Below are 21,589 nucleotides of genomic sequence, written 5' to 3'. Positions count from 1 at the left end.
CTCTTGTTTCTCTTTTGTTTCTTTCATTTTATTGTTTTCTCTCCCTCTTTTATTTCCCTCATCATCTTGCGCTCTTGTTTTCCTCTCTTCAGTTTCCCTCGTACTCTCTCTTCCTCTCGTTTCTCTCTCACCTTTCCTCCCTCCCCTTTTTCTTTGTGTTTCTCTGTCATTTTTCTTCTATGTTTTGTCTCTTGCTTCTCTCGTTTCTCTTTCATTTATCTCAATTTATTATCTTCTCTCTCTTCTTCACCTCATCATCTGTCGCTCTCTTGTCTCTTCTTCTGTTTCCCTCGTACTCTTTTTCTTTCTTTTTTCTTTCTATCTTTTTCTTTCTTTTTTCTTTCTATCTTTTCTTTCTCTTGTTCTCGCCTTTCCTCCCTCCATCCCTCCCGCTTTTTTTCTCTCTTCTCACTTTCTTTCTCTCGTTCCCACTTACTTACTGTTCCTCGGATGTTGTCCCCCGAGCTATAACGAATTGGATAGCGCCGCTTTTTTTTCTTCGGAGGAGAAGGCGAAGGTCTGTCTTTGAGTGACGTCACCCTAACTCAGGGCGAGATTAGCGTTAATCTCGTCGGACTCCGGCGAACGCGACGGACTCTTTTTTTTCCCTTCCGATCGGAGATTTTGACGGATCGGACAGCAGCTGTCAATCATCGCTTGCCATGGTGAGTAGTCCGACGCTCTGCTGCCTTGCTCAAGAGAGGGCCCCGCCTGGAAATCAATCGAAAAACGTCATCTTGTCCCATGTTTGTCGACAAAGCGAGGGAGCGATAAACGGATAAACTCAGACAGTCTGGCCTACTGATGGGGGGCGGGGGGGAGATTATGAAATCTTTAATTTAGTTCTTCAACAGATTGAGCGCAATCCTAGTTAAAAAGTCATTAGAAGTAAAGGAAAAACTCATTTTCATTTACCTTGACTTGAGCCGGTACAGTGGTGTGAGTGGGTGGATGCAGAGGGGGAGGAGGGTAGACGGTGGATTCCAATTAAAACATCCGCTAGCATGTTAGCATGTAGATGTCGGTATTCACTCTCTAGCACATAGTCGTTAGCATCCACTCTTTAGCATGATGTCCTTAGCATCCACTAGTTGGCATGTGGTCATTAGACGTAAAAGAAAAACACATTTTTATTTACCTTGACTTGAGCCGGTAGAGTGATGTTAGTGGGTGGATGCAGAAGGGGGGAGATGGTGGATTCCAATAAAAAAGACACATTAAAACTTCCTCTAGCATGTTGGCATGTCGTTGTTGGCATTCACTCTTTAGCAGGAAGTCCTTAGCATCCACTCGTTAGCATGTGGTCATTAGAAATAAAAGAAAAACTCATTTTTATTTACCTTCACTTGAGCCGGTACAGTGGTGTTAGTGGGTGGATGCAGAAGCGGGGGGAGACGGTGGATTCCAATGAAAAGACACATTAAAACTTACACTTGCATGTCTATTTTTCAAAGTTTTAAGTTCACATAAAATCAAAATGATAAGTACATTTCACTTCAAATATCTTAATATCAATTTGACCCTATTTGCTCAAATTTAATGAGAATGCAGCGGGAATCAAACCCAGATTGCGGCAGTGAGAGCGCCGAGATCCGACCACTAGTACTTTAAATTGTGAAGCTAACGGCATCATGTTTATCTCTTCATCACGCCGTTTTTAGTCTTGGTGCCACGTTGCACAACGTCTTAATGGAGCATTATGGGAAATAATTCATCCAGAACAATGTTGTTCTACGTTGTACAGTGACTGAAGGTGGCGTGGTGATGAAATAAAATAAAATGCTTTTTCCCATGTCATCGAGATAATTTGTGGTAATGACATGGTGGATTGTGGCTTCTTCTTCCTCTTCTTATTCTTAATCTTATTGTTATTCTTAATCTTTTTATTCTTCTTATTGTTATTCTTCTTATTATTCTCCTTATTCTTATTCTCCAGTCCTGTTTTCTTGTTGATATCTTCAGTCCGGTATTGTTCCCGTTTATTTTTGTCCTGTTTAATCCTGTCTGTCCCGTCCTGTCTGGTATCGACCCCAACTGTTAGATATCTTCTCGGGCAGATGGTATAGATCGCGTCGGCCTCTGGCTTCCTGCCTGTCAACGCCAGACCGGATGCCTAACGCGCATGACTCCCCATTTCCCATAAAATAAAAGGCTTGTGTGAGAAGGTCATGTGATTGGGTCCTGTTTCTGTTCTGGTTCTGACACGCCTCTTCTCTACACTTTACACCAACTGTATCGAATGGACGCACGAGATATAAAACTATGCAAATGTCAAAGTTGTTAGCGCGCTGGAGATACAGTATAGAATGTTTACAAACGAACTAGGAAGCAGGATTTCTTCTTCGGGGTGGATGCCGGTTGACCTCTCACAGCGCCACATGCCGGTAGTGGCGGAAAGAAGCACTGCAGTCATGTCCTGTACACACGATACAAATCTAACTTCTATCAATATTTTTCGACATTGCGAAAAAGTTCACGTGACTTATTGCTTTGTTTTGACTACTTTATTCGTCAAATCAACAAATATTATTGTCAATTATTGTTCAAGTCAATTCAACTCACAACTCAATTGAAATGATTTGAACGAAGGAGTTGGACTCAATCAAAAGTCAGTCGAGATGACTTACATTGTTGATACAAGCAAAATATTGCGGGAGGAAATTCCCACAAGAAAGCAATGAGTCAGGTAAACTCGGTCTTGTAAATCGTAATGACCTGAAATCGTTTGCCATATTTCATCCCAATTTGAAGGCAGACGAGTAGCTTTTTTGTTAACGTGGAAATGTTTATAGCGTGTATCAGCTTCTTAAACGCAGTCGTATGGGTTCAAATCTGACAAATCAAAACAATCAGATATGCCACGTGAAATCAACTATTTTGTTTCTCATTTTTATTTAAAAACGCCACCAAAAGTCTCACTTTTGCTCATTCTCATGTAAAATCAACACTAAAAGTCTCATTTTTGCTCACTTTCGTGTAAAAACGACACTGAAAGTCCCAAGCAGGGATCGGCAACCTATGACATGCGTGCCAGCAGTGGCACACAAGGGGTTAACTAGTGGCACGCAAACGTACGGCATAATAATGATTTTTTTTTTAATTTTTATTTTTACCTAAAATGTAGAGATTTTCAGTCGCATACCGTGTTGTTTAGAGGCTTTACAGTAGCGCCCCTTTTCCTCTGCTCCGCCAAGGAGTGTCGTGATTACCTAACTAGAGCCACCTGAGGTAATCAGCTGGCGTTCTGGATTGCGCTTCCTGATTGGTGGAAGCTTTCTACTTAAGCTGTCAGCGTCCAGAGATGGACGTTCGAGTGTACTCCTCGTTTCCATGAGTGAGCCTCCAACAATCAAGGTACCCACGATCCCTTTGTCTATTCCAAGCCTGCTTCTCGTTGCCTGACCCTTTTCTGTTACAAGTTTACGATCTACTCTCCCGCCCCGGCCACCGACTTACCTGCTACGTTGCTCGTCACGCGTTTCACCACGGAGCTGCCATTCCGTCCAAAGAGGCTTTCTGCCACCAAGACCCGACGTCTCAAGCCTGCTCCACCGACCCTTGTCCAAATAAACTATAAAACTCACGCTATTGGATCCGAGTGCTTGTTCTGGTCCGTGACAGAACATTCGAACCAAAAAATGGATCCAGCGACGTTTTTTCCCACCTCCGAAGAATGCGGAAATGCCGAGCCGCAATCCGCGCTACAGCGCCTACTGCACACCGAAAGCGCGGTACAACAGATGGCCCATGACGTGTCCACACTGGTTCGGCAAGTACAACGTCACCAGCAATTGTTCGAGCAACAGTGCGACACTTCCCTGGCAGCCCGACCACAAAATCCGGCTCCGCCCCTTTGCGATCAGGCCGGCACCGGCATTGTTGAACCACGAGTAGGTTCGCCAGAGAAATTCAGTGGAGAGCCCGGCCAGGTCCGCCCCTTCCTCATAAATTGCAGACTAATTTTTGATCTACAGCCGCGCACCTTTGTGAACGAAAAGACGAAGGTGGCTTATGTAATAAATCATTTGACTGGAAGAGCCCGCCTTTGGGGGAACGGCTGAATACGAACGGGGGGCGACAGCATGCACCTCTTTTAGTTTGCTAAGCCAGGAAATGATTAAAGTATTTGATTCTGGTTGGCCTGTCCCTGAGTCTCGCAAAAAACTCCAACAATTCCTTGGTTTTGCCAACTTCTACCGGAGGTTCATCAGGAACTACAGTTCGGTGGCAGCTCCCCTCACGTTCCTCACCAGCCCTAAAGAGCCATTCCGGTGGTCCCCCGAGGCTAATGCAGCTTTTAACTGTTTAAAGAATCATTTCTCTACGGCCCCCATACTCCAGGTACCTGACCCTGCACGCCAACTGGTAGTGGAGGTGGACGCCTCAGATGTGGGAGTGGGTGCCGTCTTGTCCCAGCGGTCTGACAAGGACCAGAAGGTGCGCCTTCTTTTCCCGACGGTTGTCCCCGGCCGAACGCAACTACGACGTGGGGGATCGTGAGTTGTTGGCCGTCAAGCTAGCCCTGGAAGAATGGCGGCATTGGTTGGAGGGGGTAACAGTGCCGGTCATAGTTTGGACTGACCACAAGAATTTAGAATATATTAGATCGGCCAAGCGGCTCAACCCTCGCCAGTCACGTTGGGCCCTGTTTTTCACCCGCTTTAACTTTACTCTGTCCTACAGACCCGGATCTCGTAATGTGAAGCCCGACGCGCTCTCCCGGCAATTCCAGAATTCCAATGAGATACCTCAGGGTCCCGCGACGGTCCTTCCGGCTTCCAGTATGGTGGCGGCGGTTTCCTGGGATATCGAGTCCCGAGTCAGAGAGGCATTACCCGATCAGGCGGGTCCCAGCTTCTGTCCCGAGGGTCAACTATTCGTCCCCGAACCCTTACGGTCCGAGGTCCTCCAATGGGGGCACAATTCTCACTTTTCTTGCCATCCGGGGTCGGCTCGGACCCACAGTTTCTTGTCCCGACGCTTCTGGTGGCCTTCCATGGCCAAGGACGTTCGGGAATATGTCTCCGCCTGTCAAGTGTGCGCCCAGAACAAAGCATCCCACCAACGTCCGGCCGGTCTGTTACATCCACTACCGGTTCCCCGCCGGCCATGGTCCCACATCGCCTTGGACTTTGTGACGGGGTTGCCAGTATCTGAGGGGATGACGACCGTACTTACTATCGTGGACCGGTTCAGTAAGATGGTCCATTTCGTGGCACTACCGAAGCTCCCCTCCGCCAAGGAAACTGCGTGATAGTCCAGCAACACGTGTTCCGCCTCCATGGCATCCCTCTGGACATTGTTTCTGACCGGGGTCCCCAATTCTCGTCCGTGTTTTGGAAGGAGTTCTGTCGTCTGTTGGGTGCCTCAGTCAGCCTCTCATCGGGGTTCCACCCTCAATCCAACGGTCAGTCTGAGCGAGTGAACCAAGATCTGGAAACGGCACTTCGCTGTATGGTCTCTAGTGAACCGTTGTCTTGGGCTCGGCAATTGGCATGGGTGGAGTATGCTCACAATTCTTTGGTTAGCTCCTCCACGGGAATGTCCCCTTTCCAGTGCGTATATGGCTACCAACCTCCTATGTTCCCTAGTCAAGAAGAGGAAGTTAACTGCCCGTCAGCTACGGCGAACGCACGCCGCTGTTGGCGAACCTGGGCTCGTGCTCGGGCCACACTCCTTCGGGCAGGCAAGGCTCATTCAGTCGGGGCTAATCGACGGAGGAGTCCTGCTCCGAATTACCAGGTGGGCCAGAAGGTGTGGCTTGCATCCGCTGATCTACCACTGAAGGTTGAGTCGAGGAAACTGGCTCCTCGGTATCTTGGCCCGTTTCCTATTGTACGAATTATCAACTCCTCAGCAGTCCGTCTCCGTCTACCAAGATCTATGAGAGTGCACCCCACGTTTCATGTCTCCAGGATCAAGCCCGTCAGCCAGAGCCCGTTGGCACCCATTCCACCTCCTCCCCCGGCTCCACGCTCCTTGGACGGGGAGCCTATCTATACAGTGCGCCACCTGCTCCGCTCCCGACGCAGGGGTCGGGGCTTCCAGTACTTGGTCGACTGGGAGGGATATGGTCCGGAGGAGAGATCATGGGTTTCCAGCAGGCAGATCCTGGACCGGTCTCTTGTGGCGGAGTTCCATCGACTACATCCAGACCAACCAGCGCCGCGCGGTGGTCGTCCTCGTGGGTCTGGCGCTGCTACTCCTCCGCCTGCGGACCCACCCGCTACCGCCCCTTCAGATGCGGACGATGGGGTGTCTGTCCATTCAGAAGAATTCTGAGGGGTCTTCTGGGGTTCGTCGGACGACCACTGGGCCCTCTATTTTGGATTATCTGTGACGTATTTTGGGTTTTGGGGGATTATTCGTAACTGGCCTATGACTTTTTGTTCCCTTGGATTACCTGGGTTTCCATGTGACGTGTTCTGGATTATTTTTTTTCCCTGGGGGACTTCTGGAGCCGTCCCATGAGGGGGGGGTTCTGTCGTGATTCCCTAACTGGAGCCACCTGAGGTAATCAGCTGGCATGCTGGATTGCGCTTCCTGATTGGTGGAAGCTTTCTACTTAAGCTGTCAGCGTCCAGAGATGGACGTTCGAGTGTACTCCTCGTTTCCATGAGTGAGCCTCCAACATTCAAGGTACCCACGATCCCTTTGTCTATTCCAAGCCTGCTTCTCGTTGCCTGACCCTTTTCTGTTACAAGTTTACGATCTACTCTCCCGCCCCGGCCACCGACTTACCTGCTACGTTGCTCGTCACGCGTTTCACCACGGAGCTGCCATTCCGTCCAAAGAGGCTTTCTGCCACCAAGACCCGACGTCTCAAGCCTGCTCCACCGACCCTTGTCCAAATAAACTATAAAACTCACGCTATTGGATCCGAGTGCTTGTTCTGGTCCGTGACAAGGAGAGGAGAGATCCGTGTTTTAACCCGGCCAACGAAACACAGGCGCGCGATAAATAAATGAATCACGACAGCTCTTCCAGCGGAAAAATCTCCTTCTTTCCAGCCAGCGTGGACAGACGAATGAGGCTTTGTGCCAAAAAAAGATTGTGCTGTTTTGTGCATTATGCCTCGAGAGTGTTGTACCTTGCACATCAAGTGTTAAACGTCATTGCAAGACGAAACCTGAACATGAATTCAAGGATGAGTCTGACACAGCAGAGACATTAAAATGTGCTGTGTCCAGGTATGGCAAACAAACATGAACCCTGAAAACTTTTGTCACCGCTAAAAACACCACTACAGACAGATTGAGAAATGAAATTGTGAGAGACAGAACTGGAGTAATAGTGGAACTGAGCAAGCGTGTGGATAAGAGAGTACTCGGTTGGTTCAGACACATGGAGAGGATTGATGAGGAGCCAATGTTGAAGAGGATCTACAGAGCAGAAGTCAATGGAAAGAGACCAAGAGGAAGCCGCCATTAACTGATGTTTAGACGTGTTTTAAGGGATGGGCTGGGCCGTATGATGCGGCAGGGTTAAACCAGTGAAAGCTGTCGGGCCCTGCTGTTGAACAGAAGAGTGTGTTGTGTCACCCTGACCCGAGTGACATGGCCGCTTTCTCGATTCCCGTTTCATCTGGAGGGACGAAAACGTGACCGACTTAGGTGCCTAACTTGTTCGGGCATTTGGGTTGGCCATGGTCCCCCAAAAGTTTGTGTGTGTTTTTTGCTACTTTTTCCCTTTTTTTATTTTCTTTGTTTTTGTATATGTGTTTGTCTTTCTGTCGGTCACCCCTCTTGAGGGATATGACCAGGGTAGATAGATAGATAGAAAAACACCACCACTGGAGCAACCTTTCACATTGCTCATTGTATCGCTCAGCACGGAAAACCATTTAATGATGGCAAATACATTAAAGAAGCGTGTGTGCGATTCAAGTTTTGATATTTTCTACAACACGATATCATTGATGAATGGTATGGTAGCTGTCCATAGAACTGTTTTTTTAGTTGAAGTCATGACTACAGGCCTTTCCACATGTTGCTCACATTCATTTTTTAGTTTATTGATGTACGGGAATATTGGAAGATAAATTGGTCAGTTATACTCTTTCAATGTGTATCCATGTTGTATATTCGGACTGGTGTAAAATGACAGCTCTGTTGGATTTAAAAATGTATTTGTGCGAGTCATTAATCTTGGTGTGGCCCACTGATTTACAAGGAAGTTTGAAAGTGGTACTCCACACCCAATAGCTTGCTGACGCTCACCCCTGGTCCCAAGTTTGCTCATTTTCATGTAAAAACGCCACCAAAAGTCCCAATTTTATTGGTTTTGGCGCAATAACAACCCCTAAAGTCTCGTTTTTGCTCATTTTCATGTAAAAACACCAACGATAGTCCCAAGTTTGCTCATTTTCTTGTAAAAACTATCCCAAAAGTCTCAGTTTTGCTCCTTTATGTGTAAAAATGAGACTGAAACTTTCAGTTTTGCTCATTTTTGTGCACAAATGCCACCAAAAGTTCCAATTTTATTGGTTTTGGCGCAAAGACGACACCTAAAGTTTCACTTTTGCTCATTTTTGTGCAAAAACAACACTGAAAGTCTCAATTTTGCTCATTTTTTGTGTAAAATAGACTGCCATTCATCGTAAACTCATCAGAACGATCGTGCACTGACACTTGCAGAAACATTTTGCCAAAGTAGGATGGCTTTTCGCTTTACACCCTGTTTTTTTTTGCATCCAATGTTTGTGACGTGTGAGTAACGAAAAATGCATTTTATTTTGGAAGGGGTGTCTGTGCAGGAAGTCGATGAAGACCAGATTGACCTACGCTTGGATTTTGCTGACCTGCACTGTCCTTTCTGGAGTCATGTTATCACCGGGGGCCGAAAAAATGCTACTTCGGGTAAATAGCCCACCATCATCTCCTTTTAGAACCCTCGACGAGTTCCAAATAATTATTCTAAATGAGATCGGGGTCTCCAACTGAATTGTGTCGGAGGCCTTGGAAGCGAGGGTGAGCTTAAGCCAAATGGGAACATTCCATTCTTCTTAAAGGGACAGTGTTTTATAGTGGTCCACTAGATGTCGCTGTTATAAGGAAGACAACAAACTACAGACACTGACAGTGAGCAGAAAACAGCCTTTTCCTTCACATTTTTAGTCAGCCTTCCTTTTTTAATTTCATTCTTATTTTCCCTTTTTTCTTTTCTTATTTCTCTTCTTTCCAAAGGTGTGTTTCGGTCACCCGGAGTCTCTGTATTTTGTTTTCTTATGTTGTGTTTTTAGCACTCTTTTTGGGTGGCACAACAAGATACAGCGACATCTAGCAGGAAAATAATACACACTGTCCCATTAACTTTCATATTAAGGCGGTGACCTCAGAAGATTATTCTAGGGGCTGCAATTGGCCCACAAGCCACAAGTTTGAGGCCGTGGTTAGCGCGTGGGCAGCACAGTTCTGAGGTCATGAGATCGAACCTCCTGTGTGGAGTTTGCATGTCCTCCCCGTGCTTGCGTGGGTTTCTTCCGGGCACTCCGGTTTCCTCCTCCATTCCGAAAACATGCATGTTAGGTTGATTGGCCGGTCCAAATTGTCCCTAGGTGGGAATGAGGTGGGCAACCGGTTCAGGGTGTCCCCCGCCCACTGCCCGGAGACAGCCGGGATGGGCTCCAGCACTCCCGCGACCCTACTGAGGATAAGCGGTGCAGAAAATCTCTATTTTGCAATAATGTCGCCTTATTGCTTGTAAGGTAACAATTGTTTATTGCATTTTGTCACTGTTGAGTTTCCATAGTGGAGGACTCCCAAAAATGTACTTTGTTTTTAAAGTGTAAGATGTGTTTTGTTTAGATCCCGGGCTTCTGTGCCCCCAGGGGGGCCCCCGAGGGGACCATGATGGGCCCCGCCGTCAACTGCGACATGTTGACGGGCTACAAGGCGGTGTACCGCGTTTGCTTCGGGATGACCGCCTGGTTCGTCTTCTTCTGCGTCCTTTTGATGGGCGTCAAGAAGAAGACCGAACCCCGGGCCAAAGTCCACAACAGGTGAGCTCGCCCACCTCCTCCAGATCGTGCTCACGAAATTTCCGCTTTGACCTCGGTTTGCCTTCAGGTTTTGGTTTCTGAAAGTCCTGGCCTTGGTGCTGCTCATTGCCGGTTCGTTTTCCATTCCAGACAGTCCCTTCACTTACGGTAAGATCTTTACCAAGACAACGATGCGGTGGTTCTTCCCCTCCACCTAACTTCCCACCCTGGAGCCTGGAGGATTTTATACATTTGACTTTAAAGGATTTTATACGATTGAATACAAGTTACATTTATTGAGTTTAACGCAAGATTTTCATTGAGTGGGCTTTAGTTCAATAACAGGACAGGCTGTTCGAAATGCATGATATTTTGTCTAGGGAATTTTGATAACAGGATTTTGACGGAGGACGGCAGGCGTTGTTTTGAGAACAAGGCGCTGTGTTGTGAGAACGATGGGCGCAAACAATTCCTTGGCACACCCATGGGAGGAGCCGAGACACAATCTTGCGGGGAGACGTGGGCCAAGAAGGAAAAGCTAAAGGATTTCAGAAGAAGGCTTCAGACACAGACTCCGTCACTTCGGCCGTCTTAGATGGAGTTCACTTAGTAAAATTGTAAGCGAAAATGTCGGCTTCCTGATCATTTTTCCCTCAAGAAACGAGCGCGCATAAATTGTTGGGTGAATGTAGGTTGTGTTTGGTTAATGGAGTGAGATAACTAATTCGAACAATTAGGTAAACGGTACATATTGATAATTGAATTCCCAACAAGCCATATCCCTCTAGTGGGAGGTGGCATGACTATAGAACACACTCACATTCACCAAACATTCCCTCTTTTTTGCTCTTCCCATCCTGACGCCGAGCACGAAGCCAACAGCACAACAAGGGGTGAATTGCTGTGCCATGCCACCCTTCATCAGCAGAGAGGCCCAACAGCATACACTGGTTTACCCCCTGCGTATCATATGGATCGATATCTGTCATTCTTAACTATCCTTGGTCATTCACATCTATCCCTCGCACACACTCTTGCATCCATTCAATGAACTGACCTCACATCTGGAGCACGTTTCACCCCATCCATCCAACTGCATTTGGGCCTTCTTCTCATTCTATATCCCACCACTTCTGCAACACATACTCTTTCAGTCAAACGTCCTTCATCCATTCTTTCCATATGTCCAAACCGTTTCAAAACATTTTACTCAACCCTCTCAGCAATATTTCTCCTTACGTTCTCATTCCTTAACCTATCCAGTCATGTCACTCCGCCCATACTATGCAAACATGTCTTTCCAAATACATTGAAGCTATGACGCTCCTTTACTCTCAAAGCCCTCGCCTCTGTACCATACATTGCTGTCGGTACCACCACAACTTCATGCAATCCTTGCTTTGCATCCATTGGAAGATCTCTACATTTGAACAACCCGTTCAGCACACCCATTGCCCTCTTCTTCACATCCTCCTCCGAAACCACCATCTGCTGCTACATACTAACAACTTTTTTAAAACATCTACCCCCTGCAACTTGACACCATTCAACAAAATCTCTAATCCGCCTACCTCACCACCTCTCCAACACCTCATTGCCTTACTCTTGTCAGCATTGACTTTAAGCTTCCATCTCTTCCAAACTATCCAACTCATCCACCTAAACACTCAGTCCTGCTTAAGAGTCAGCCACCAAAGCAGTGTCATCTGCAAACAGCTGACTTCCATGCAAGCCACCGTCAAACACTACTCCTGTTCTCCCTGCTCTTACTCGCACATACTTTGGCGATTTTAATGTAGACATGTAGATGAACGTGGTGGATTTTTGAAGCCGTCCATCGATCTACTTCATAAAATTCTGTCCATCAGAGGGCATTGGTACTCCACTCAATGAGGGGTCCTTCTCTTTGAAATCCCAACTGTAATTTGCTTTGGTGCTCCCATAATCAGTCTTACCCTGTATTTTCACCTGATACAGTCGGTGGAAGTGAATTCCCTACGAGAACCAGTTAATACATCTAAATGTAAATCTAATTCCAGGGGCCCAAGTCCTCCTCTAAGCATCCTGTCTGCAACAAGGTGGTCCATTTTTAGTTGATGCACTATGTTGGTTTGGTTCTGCGCAATTCATTGTATGTGAAAAAAATAAATCCATTCTATTTTACTTTCTGCAAACGTAGGTTTTGGCAAATGCTCATATGAAACTGGTAGGGTTCAGTTGCTCCAACAGGATTAAGAACCACTGCAATAATAAAACCTATCCTGTTCATTTGTTTTTTTGTATCCCCCCGACAGTTTGGTTCCTGGTGGGCTCGGCCGGGGGCTTCTTCTTCATCATCCTTCAGTTGGTCCTCTTGGTGGACTTTGCCCACTCCTGGAACGAATCATGGATGGGCCGGGTGGAGGTGGAGGGCGCCAACATCTGGTATTTAGGTTGGTAATCAAAAACCCTAATTTAAAACCCTAAATTGAATGAAAAAGCCTATGTTGAGGCCTAGGATCAGCCTAAAATCCACAGTTGAAACCCTGAGCCAAGTTGCAAACCCTAACTTTAAAGCCTCGTTTGAAATCCTGAAAGCAGTTTAAAACTCCAACTTGAAATCCTATTGTCAGTGGTACCTCTACTTACAAATTTCTCTTATGGTTTTGAGTGTTTTGAGCAAAGTTTTTGTGAAGAATGCCTAGGCGTTGTCACAGGTGGGTGCGGCATTGTACAACAAATGGCGAGCAGCCAAAATGGGGCCAACTGGCAAAAATAACGGTTGGCTAGATGCCTGCTGAAAAAGGCTAACCGGGACCAACTGGCGGAAAAAAGGAAGGCTGGCAGAAAGCATGCAGTTGGCAGCCAGGATAACAAGGAGCCAACAATAACAAAACCACCACAGTAACAAATACGAACCTAGCTGTAAATATACCAAATGTGGAGGGCAGGCTATCTGGATGCTGTAGAGAACAAACCGGGACCGATCGGCGTGAAATAACGGGAGGCTGGCTGACCGAAAGACATGCAGTAGGCGGCCAGGATAACCGCCAGCCAATGACAACAAAAAAAACACCACGGCAACAAACCCCCACCAAGCCAGGAGAAGAAACCATTAGCACAGCAGTCATGCCAGCGAGACGCTAACGGGGAGCTATCTGGACAATACAAGACAAGAAAGTTTGATCTCATGACCCCGATTTTAGCTAACCTGCATTGGCTCCCTGTTAGCTTAAGATGTGATTTGAAGGTTCTCTTGGTATTATACAAAATCATGCACGGACTTGCACACTCATATATTTCAGATTTAATTTCCCCCTATGTTCCGGTCCGGAGCCTTGGCTTGTAAAACGCAGGTCTACTAGTGATCCCAAGAGCCAAGAATAAAGCCGCAGGTAGGAGAGCGTTCTCCATTCGGGCCCCAGTGCTGTGGAACGCTCTTCCCCCTGAGATTCGATCTGCACCCTCAGTGGAAATGTTTCAATCTAAGCTTAAAACACACTTCTATTCTATAGCATATGAATAAACTATATTTTATGTTGATAATATGTGTATTATTTGCCCTCATGTAGGTTGCAGATCAGGGGATGGTGTCATAATAGTCTGTAGTTTGTAATAATCTGTGGTCTGTGCAGCCCTTTGCGACTCATTGTGATTAAGGGCCAAACAGATAAACATGACTTGACTTGACTTACATTAATTGCAAGACACGCAGCAAAAATCACGGAAGGAAAAGTCACAATCATCTCCCTAAAAGGAAGCAAAGGCAAAAAAGAAGCGCACGCTGTACCTGACGGCAGGTAAGCGTACCCTTCGATGATCAATTGGGACAAAACAGTCAGAAGTTTTCCAGCGTCATGGTAGGCAAAGTTTCGATTACTCCAAGTGGAGATAAGCGCCATGGATTCGCAGAGTCCTACCATGACAGTCTGTTTTTCGATGGGACTCACCATTGCAATGAGTCTTTGTTGTTCCGGTGACGTCACAGCTTTAGGGTAAATGAGGTCAACCTGTTTCCTGGAGATTCATGGTGGATCTTGGAATATTTTGGAACATATCTGCATGATTGTGGGGAGGAACACTACACGTTCTGTCTCCTGTGTAATCCCTTTAAAACCTCATTTCAAACCATACATTTTAAACCCTACATAAATTGGAAACAGTACCGTTTTTTGAGACATTCTGGCCGAGGTTGACTCCGGGCTTGTTTTTCAGCTCTGTTGTACGTGACCACGGTAAACTACACCTCCTCGTTTCTTTTCTTCCTCCTCTTTTACGCCTTTTATACGGCGCCGGACGATTGCGGCATCAACAAGTTCTTCATCGGCTTCAACGTGTCGCTTTGCGCCGTAGCCTCCGTCGTGTCTGTGCTTAAGAAGGTGCAGGTACGCCATCTCTTTTGTTTTTACAGGTCCCTTTTCATCAACATAGAGAGTCATACGATTTTTTTTTCAGGAGTATCAGCCCCGTTCTGGACTTCTCCAGTCCTCCGTTATCACCCTGTACACCGCCTACCTCACCTGGTCGGCCATGAGCCACGAGCCAGGTGAGGGTCCCTCGTAGCGTTAGCATGGTGCCGTTGGCCTAGCACTTTTCAGAGGGTCAGCGCTTTTCCAGACAGCGTGTGCAACCCGGGCCTGCTGAGCATCGTCCGGCAGTTCTCTGGCCCCACTGAGCCGCCCCCCTTGGAGGACCAGAACCAGACCTTCGTGGTGGTGCTGAGCGGCACGGAGGAGCCCGCCCCCTCGGCGCCGCACCTTCAGTGGTGGGACGGGCAGAGCATCGTGGGGCTGGCCTTGTTTGTCCTCTGCATCATCTACTCCAGGTACTCCAAGCCAAAGACCTTCCTCCTACCCTCACCCGAGTTCCTATTCCAACACTAGCTCTCACCCGGGGGTCTCAAAGTCAATGAAGAGCTCCCAAAGCGCTTTACAATTTGCTTCACACTTACACATTCACACACACACTCACACACCAATAAGGAGTCACCCATGCAAGGCGCCCACCTGCTTATTGGGGGCATTAGGGATTCAGTGTCTTGCCCAAGGACACTCCGACATATAACACGGAGGAGCTGGGAATCGAACCTGCGACCTCTTGATCCCAAGACAAGCCTCCTGTGTTAATGCCGCCCCAAAGTAAATTGAGTTGGAGGCTTCAGAAGCTAGGGTACGAGTGAGCCTGGGCCAGATGGGATGTTCCACAAAAACATTCTGTTGTTCTTGAAGGGACAGTCTTTAGTATTTGTCCACTAGATGTCGCTGTAATGTGTCGTGCAACCAAAAACGAGACACGAGAAAAAGAGGATAAAAGAAGGAAAACAAGAATCAAAAGACAAGTTGGGGAAAGGCGAGCAAAGAAGAAAATGGAAAAAAAGACAAAAACAAAAAAAGCTATTTTTCCTCTTATTATTTTTACTTTTCCTTATACTTCTTCTTATTGAGTTTTACTTTTTGTCTTATTTCTTTTTTTTCTCCTATTTTCGTCTTTTATTTTTTCTTTCTTTTTTTTTGAAATAATAAGGTTGCGTTTTGTGACTTTGATTCTCCGTGTTTTTGTCTTCTACTGTTGTGTCGTGGCATGATAGAATAGAGTGACATCTAGTGGTCAAATAACACACACCTTCCCTTTATCTTTCATATTAAGGCCAGGGCCTCAAAATATCATCGTTGAGGCCCGCAATTGGCCCCTGGGCCATGTGTTTGAGACCCCTGGTCTAACCCTGGATCCAACCCAAAATCTAACACTAACCCTAGCTTTAACCGTTTCCCTAGTTCCAACGCTAGCCCCAACCCTCACCTTTCAACACTAGTTCAAACTCGGTGGTCTGCAACCTGCATCTCTCAGAGGCACATGTGGCCCTTTAGCACCGTCTTGGTGGCTCCCTTGACTTTTATCAAAAAGAACTAACTCTGGCTATCACCCTAAATCCAACCATAATGCTGACTTGAACCCAAACTCCAACCTTAACTTGAGCTGAAACCCCAACCTGAGAAAAACTTTAAAGGGCCAGTATGTACGATTTGGTGCCTCCGTTCAGGAAAGAAAATCAAATAAAAATGTTTTAAATACAACGCCAAAATACATGAACTGTGTACAAATGTTCATTTTCATTAAAACAAAATCATAGGTGGAGAAATTTGTATGGATTTTAGTTGGTGGAATCCCTGTCTAGAAGTCGCCGCCACGTCGGTCTCGTGCCTTGCTGCTACAGGCACCCGAAGCGATCGAACTGGCTTTGTGTTTTGAATGGTGGAAAAACAAATACACAAAGCTCCTTATTTGTCTGTTCATGTCGCGCGAGAGCAATATCAAGAGCAAACTGGTCGAATTCCTTTTATGGGCAGTGTTAGCTTATTTCGGAGCAGACCGTATATGCCTCGCCCCAAAAATATACAAAAAAAGAGCAGAGAAGTTTGACGGAGAGGGAGACATCGTTAATTGAAATTCGTCAGCGTTCAAACAGCGTTCTCATTCGTCTAAGAGACAATCAGCTTTCTTATACCCTCCGGAGCAGACACATCACATCAGCCATATCACATGTTGTTTTTCTCTTACTGGCCGCACGCTTCAAAGAATTGATAGTGTTTTTCTCAGAATTGACCTATCTCGGCCAACACCGTTTTGCAATCGTCCACATGTTTCTCTTCAGAAGTTGCCATGACCCAGCCAACTTCCTGTCAGTCTGCAAGCTGTTCCAAACCAAGCCAAGTGTTATTCTCCGAGTGTTATTGGCAAGCTCTCTTTAAACTCGGTAGAAACAAGCCTGGAATTTCCTGTCTAAAACAAGTGTGTCCTTATTCTGTCGATAAGCTCCGACCTCACTACTCCACGACACGTACAAAAACGCAGTGCCATGTCTAATCTCTCTGCATACAGTGTTTGACTACGTTGATATCAATGACAATAAAGACGATTGCAGTTCTACCGGTTGAGTAAAAATAAGACGAGAGTGGTATCGGGAAGCGAATAGCATGGCTAGCGGTAGCAGTCGGAAAACAATGCTAAAAACTTGAGTTGAAGAAAACAAAGTGGCGTATTTTTTCCATCAAAACACACAATACTCTGGTCGGTGCGCGACTCAATGCTTTGAGCGAGGACCCAAAATATTTCTTCATGCTCGTTGCTCCAAGTTGCATTCGTAAGCCAGTTTCAAGCGCTTAGGGGACCCGTAGCAGCAAGACCCGAAACCAATGTCCCGGCGACTTCTCGACAGGGATTCCACCGAGTCCAGAAAATACAAATTTCTCCACCTTAACATTGGTATTATAGTTCAGAAATGTTTGCTTAGTCTTCAATGTTTTGTAGTACTAGGAGGCACTGAATATGACATACTGTCCTTTGAACTCTAATACACCAGCTCCAACTCTAAACTCCAGTGCTTCTCTTTGACGTTGTTTGGTAGCCTCCGCTCGTCCAGCGCCAGCCAGATGAGCAAACTAACCTTGCCCTCTCAGGAAGCGCACACGCCGACCGAGGGGGGCGCTCAAGACCCTGCTAGCGAGCGAGACGAGCCGGTGGAATACAGCTATTCCTTTTTTCACTTCATGCTCTCCCTGGCGTCTCTCTACATCATGATGACCCTCACCAACTGGTACAGGTCGGTGGCGTCCTTGGGGCCACGGCGAAGGGAAACTAGTGTTTCTAAAGCCGCGCTTTTCCTTTTTATAGCCCCGATGCTAACTACACGGTGACTGGGAAGTGGCCGGCCGTGTGGGTGAAGATCAGTTCCAGCTGGCTTTGTTTGGGCCTCTACACATGGACCTTGGTGGCCCCCATGATCGTCACCCACAGGGACTTTAGCTGAGATCTTACGTGGAGAACCCTTCTCTCTTCAAGGCCTGTTTACCTTTCCATGCAACCCAAGTGGATCTGGAGATCCCCAATGAGCTCAATTGGGTTCACTTTGTGACTCTTTTCTTCGATATTGCCTTAAAACTGTCATCCTATGGTTATGGGTTTTAACGCACAAAAATGCGTTTATTCGAGGAATCTACTCCTTGCCAAGAAGAATTCTCGTGGCGGCGTGATGAGGGGGCCCTACCGTGGATGCAGAGCCGGAGCTAAAGCTAAGCGGCTAGCGGCGTTATAAGCCTTCGGTACCGTCCGTAATCATGGTAAATGTGAACTCTCTACCAAAAAAGACAGACAAACTGGCTGTGCTGGTGAAAAACATCAAAGCGTACAGGGAGTGCAGTTTGCTGTGTTTTACGGAAACGTGGCTCACGTCTAGCATCCCGGACGCTAACGTGGAGCTACTCGGCTTCAGCGCTGTTAGGGCAGACAGAGACACAAACGCCTGCGGGAAGTGGAGAGGAGGCGGACTCGCTATCTACGTGAACACAAGGTGGCGTAACCCTGGGCCCAAAGATTTCCATCTGCTGCAGGGACGTGGAACTTTTGGCCTAGCGCGTGACGTCATCCACTCCGCTGTGGCTAAACTACAACACAGCACCCCGAGGCCATCCTATTAATCTGTTAATAAACAACAAAGGATACTGCTGGAAGTGTGAATTTCCCTACGGGGATGAATAAAGTATCTATCTATCTATCTAATGTAACCATTTTGAATCAAATCCCTTTGCTAAATATGTATACAATTGAATTGGAATGTTCCGTCCAAAATACATTCGAAAGACATCAATGTCTTCTTTCATTTGGTTGTGTCGCGAAAATGGGCGGTAAATAAATGATTCCAACAAACAATTTCTTGACCAATTGAATCAAAGAGACGAGTTTAAGAGTGGCTATACACACTTTAGGTGAATTCTTTTTACCATTTACCGTTTTTGATAGTTAAAATATACTTTAATCAAGACACAGCTGAATTGAACTTGTTTTCATGCAACCAAGTCAAGGCTAAATTCAACCCAAATATCAATCCTATCCAGGCTTAATCCCTGACTTTGTTTTTGTGCAATACCCCAAGGCGGGGGTCTCAAATTTGCGGCCTGAGGGCCGATTGCCGCTCCCCCAAGATGATGGTTGGAGGCCCCTGCCCTAGTATGAAAGGGAAAGTTAAAGGGAAAGTGTGTATTATTTTCCCCTTGATGTCACTGCAAAAACAAGGCTAATAGCACAACGGAAGGAGACAAAATACCGACCGAAACGCATTTAATTACTTTTGAAAAGAGAAACAAAAAAGGAAAACATTTAACAAAATAATGAAGACAAAAACTCAAGAAAAAGAAAAAAATTTGAAGACAAATAGGACAAAATATTAATAAAAAGGGAAAAAGGTGAAAACCAAAAAGGAAAAGAAAAATGAAAAAAAATTGAAAAAATGACAAAAAAAGGAAATAGAAAAATGATCTTTAATTCCTTTCTCTTTAATTCCTTTCTTCCATTTACCTTTTTTTTCGTCAACTCAGGGCGTCGATACGGGAAGCAGGCGACGCAGTGGTTAGCACATGTGAGGCACAGTTCTGAGGTCATGACATCGAACCTCCTGTGTGGAGTTTGCATATTCTCCCCGTGCTTGCATGGGTTTCCTTCCTTCCACATTCCAAAAACATGCATGTCAGGTTAATTGGCCGGTCCAAATTGTCCCTAGGTGGGAATGAGTGATATGCAGGGTTGGGTAGGGTTACTTTAACTTGATTACTTTCAATTACTTTTGGATTACTAATACCAAATATGCTAATAAAAGACAAAAGATGGTATTGGAGTAATCCAAAAGTAATTGAAAGTAATCAAGTTAAAGTAACCCTACCCAACCCTGGTTATATGTCTCTGTGTGTGCCCTGTGACTGGTTGGCAACCGTTTCAGGGTGTCCCCTGCCCGCAGCCTGAAGATAGCTAGGATGGGCTCAACATCCCCGCGACCCTACTGAGGATAAGCGGTACAGATAATGGATGGATGGGATGTCGGTACCGTTTGAAGAACCTTTTTCCTCAAACTAGTGGGCCGTTTAAGAAACACAGTTCGGTACACTTTACTCCTTCGCCTTGTTTTCAAAGTTGTGATGTCGACGAAAGTTTGGCGGTTTTATTTTACCGGCACCTGTTATGTTTACTTCTGAATTTTCTTCTTCGTGGGGAGAAATGGGAAACTACTTATCACGTGAGGTCTGTACCGCCATTTAGTGGATCAGCGGTGAATAGGTGGTGATTAATAAAATCAACGAAAAACAGCATATAATCAGTATTATTTGTCATGTACGGTAATTGATTGTGCCTGCGCGGCAGACGCGTTATTACGGGACACACAGGGAGACCGCGTGGGATCTGGAGACATGTTTGTAAACTAGCAAAGACGCTATATCGTGTTCTGTAAATAAACAAGTTCATGTTGGGTTTAAAGAGGACTCCGTCCATCTTTTACATGGTGTCAGAAGTCTGAAAGGATCCAGATAAGGAGACAAGTCATAATGGCCAAGTTTAATCCTCCATCGAACTTTGCTTTCGAGAAACCGTCAGAATGGCCGGACTGGAGGCAGCGTTTCGAGCGCTACAGAATCGCCACGAAACTAAACAAAGATGATGGACAAGTTCAAGTAAGCTGCTTGATATACGCAATGGGAAGCGAGGCGGAGAATGTGTTCAAGTCTTTTGTTTTTGCTAATGACGGTGAAGAGGATAATTATGACGTTGTGCTGAAGAAGTTTGATGATTACTTCGTTCCGCGGAGGAATATCATCCACGAACGCACGTGTTTTCATCAGCGTTTCCAGAAGCCTGGGGAGAGGCTTCATAAGGGCTTTACATGAACTATCAGAACATTATGATTTCGGCACGAGGCGTGAGGAAAACATCCGAGACCGGATAGTTATTGGAATATTGGACAAGGAAGTGTCGCGTAAGCTTCAGTTGATGGAAGGCCTGACATTGACTCAGACTGTGCAAGTAGTTCGACAGGCGGAAGAGATTACTGCGCACGTCAACATGCAAGGAGAAGCAGTAGGGACGGTGCATGAAGTTACAAGGCAGAGCTACAGATACCCAAAGTCTAAACCACAAGGTGGGGAGAAAGACAGAAAATGGGGAAATGTGAGAAAATGTCTTAAATGTGGAAAAACACAGCATAACAAAGATGAAAACTGCCCTGCTAAGAAATCTACCTGCCATATCTGTCACAAAGCCGGGCACTGGGCTAGAGTGTGCAGGAATAAAAAGCAAGTGAATGAGATTAGTGAGCGGGCAGAACAGTCAGGACAACCCGAGCAGTCAGCATACTTCCTGGGTGCTGTATCACATGTGAAAAATGTAAAAAAACGGTGGTCAGTTAAGCTCCGGCTAAATAAAAAGCCAATAACGTTCAAAATCGACACAGGGGCAGATGTGAATGTAGTCAGCGAGGCGACGTACAACGCATACACTCCAGAAAGTGTGTTGGAGCCACCAGACATTCCACTGGACGGCCCAGGTGGAGAGCTAAATTGTCTAGGGAGGTTCCAGGCCACAGTAACCTACAAAGGAAAATCATATCCACTAACAGCTTATGTAGTAGAGGGGATCACTAATAATGTCTTAAGTCGCTCAATGTCAGTGAAAATGAATCTTGTGAGGAGAATAGACGAAATCAGTTTGAACATTCAGCAACACGCAGACTATGGGACATTGAAAACAGAGCCAGTGAGAATACAGCTTAAAGACAATGCCCAGCCGTATGCTGTACATACTGCACGCCGG

At 46.2% G+C, this 21,589-nt stretch overlaps 1 protein-coding gene across 2 annotated transcripts; it reads left to right on the top strand.

Moving 5' to 3' along the window:
* Nucleotides 1-487: 487 nt before the first annotated feature.
* On the top strand, nt 488-18,664 carry LOC148363719 (serine incorporator 3-like). Of its 2 annotated transcripts, none has more exons than XM_088337730.1 (10): nt 488-665; nt 8,742-8,858; nt 9,807-10,000; nt 10,068-10,147; nt 12,274-12,411; nt 14,174-14,343; nt 14,414-14,504; nt 14,576-14,783; nt 17,364-17,552; nt 17,630-18,664. In XM_088337730.1, the coding sequence occupies exons 1-10, from the start codon at nt 663-665 to the stop codon at nt 17,763-17,765; spliced, it is 1,326 nt and encodes a 441-aa protein (XP_088193856.1). In that variant the 5' UTR covers nt 488-662; the 3' UTR covers nt 17,766-18,664. The 2 variants fall into 2 exon arrangements, with proteins under 2 accessions (XP_088193856.1, XP_088193855.1); XM_088337729.1 differs by having other exon boundaries at nt 491-665; nt 17,364-17,558.
* The last annotated feature ends 2,925 nt before the right edge of the window (nt 18,665-21,589 follow it).

The sequence above is a fragment of the Urocampus carinirostris genome, chromosome 6 (assembly GCF_059441175.1).
Source record: "Urocampus carinirostris isolate Australia breed hairy pipefish chromosome 6, RoL_Ucar_1.0, whole genome shotgun sequence".
Classification (NCBI taxonomy): Eukaryota; Metazoa; Chordata; class Actinopteri; order Syngnathiformes; family Syngnathidae; genus Urocampus; species Urocampus carinirostris.
Note: the sequence above shows the minus strand (reverse complement) of the source record. Positions and strands in the feature narration are given on the sequence as shown.

Bases quoted from the DNA above. Each gene is read 5' to 3' on its own strand.
- LOC148363719 (XM_088337729.1), top strand. The intron at 8,859-9,806 runs GTAAATAGCCCA...TGTTTTGTTTAG, and splicing joins CCGAAAAAATGCTACTTCGG to ATCCCGGGCTTCTGTGCCCC. The intron at 14,344-14,413 runs GTACGCCATCTC...TTTTTTTTTCAG, and splicing joins CTGTGCTTAAGAAGGTGCAG to GAGTATCAGCCCCGTTCTGG.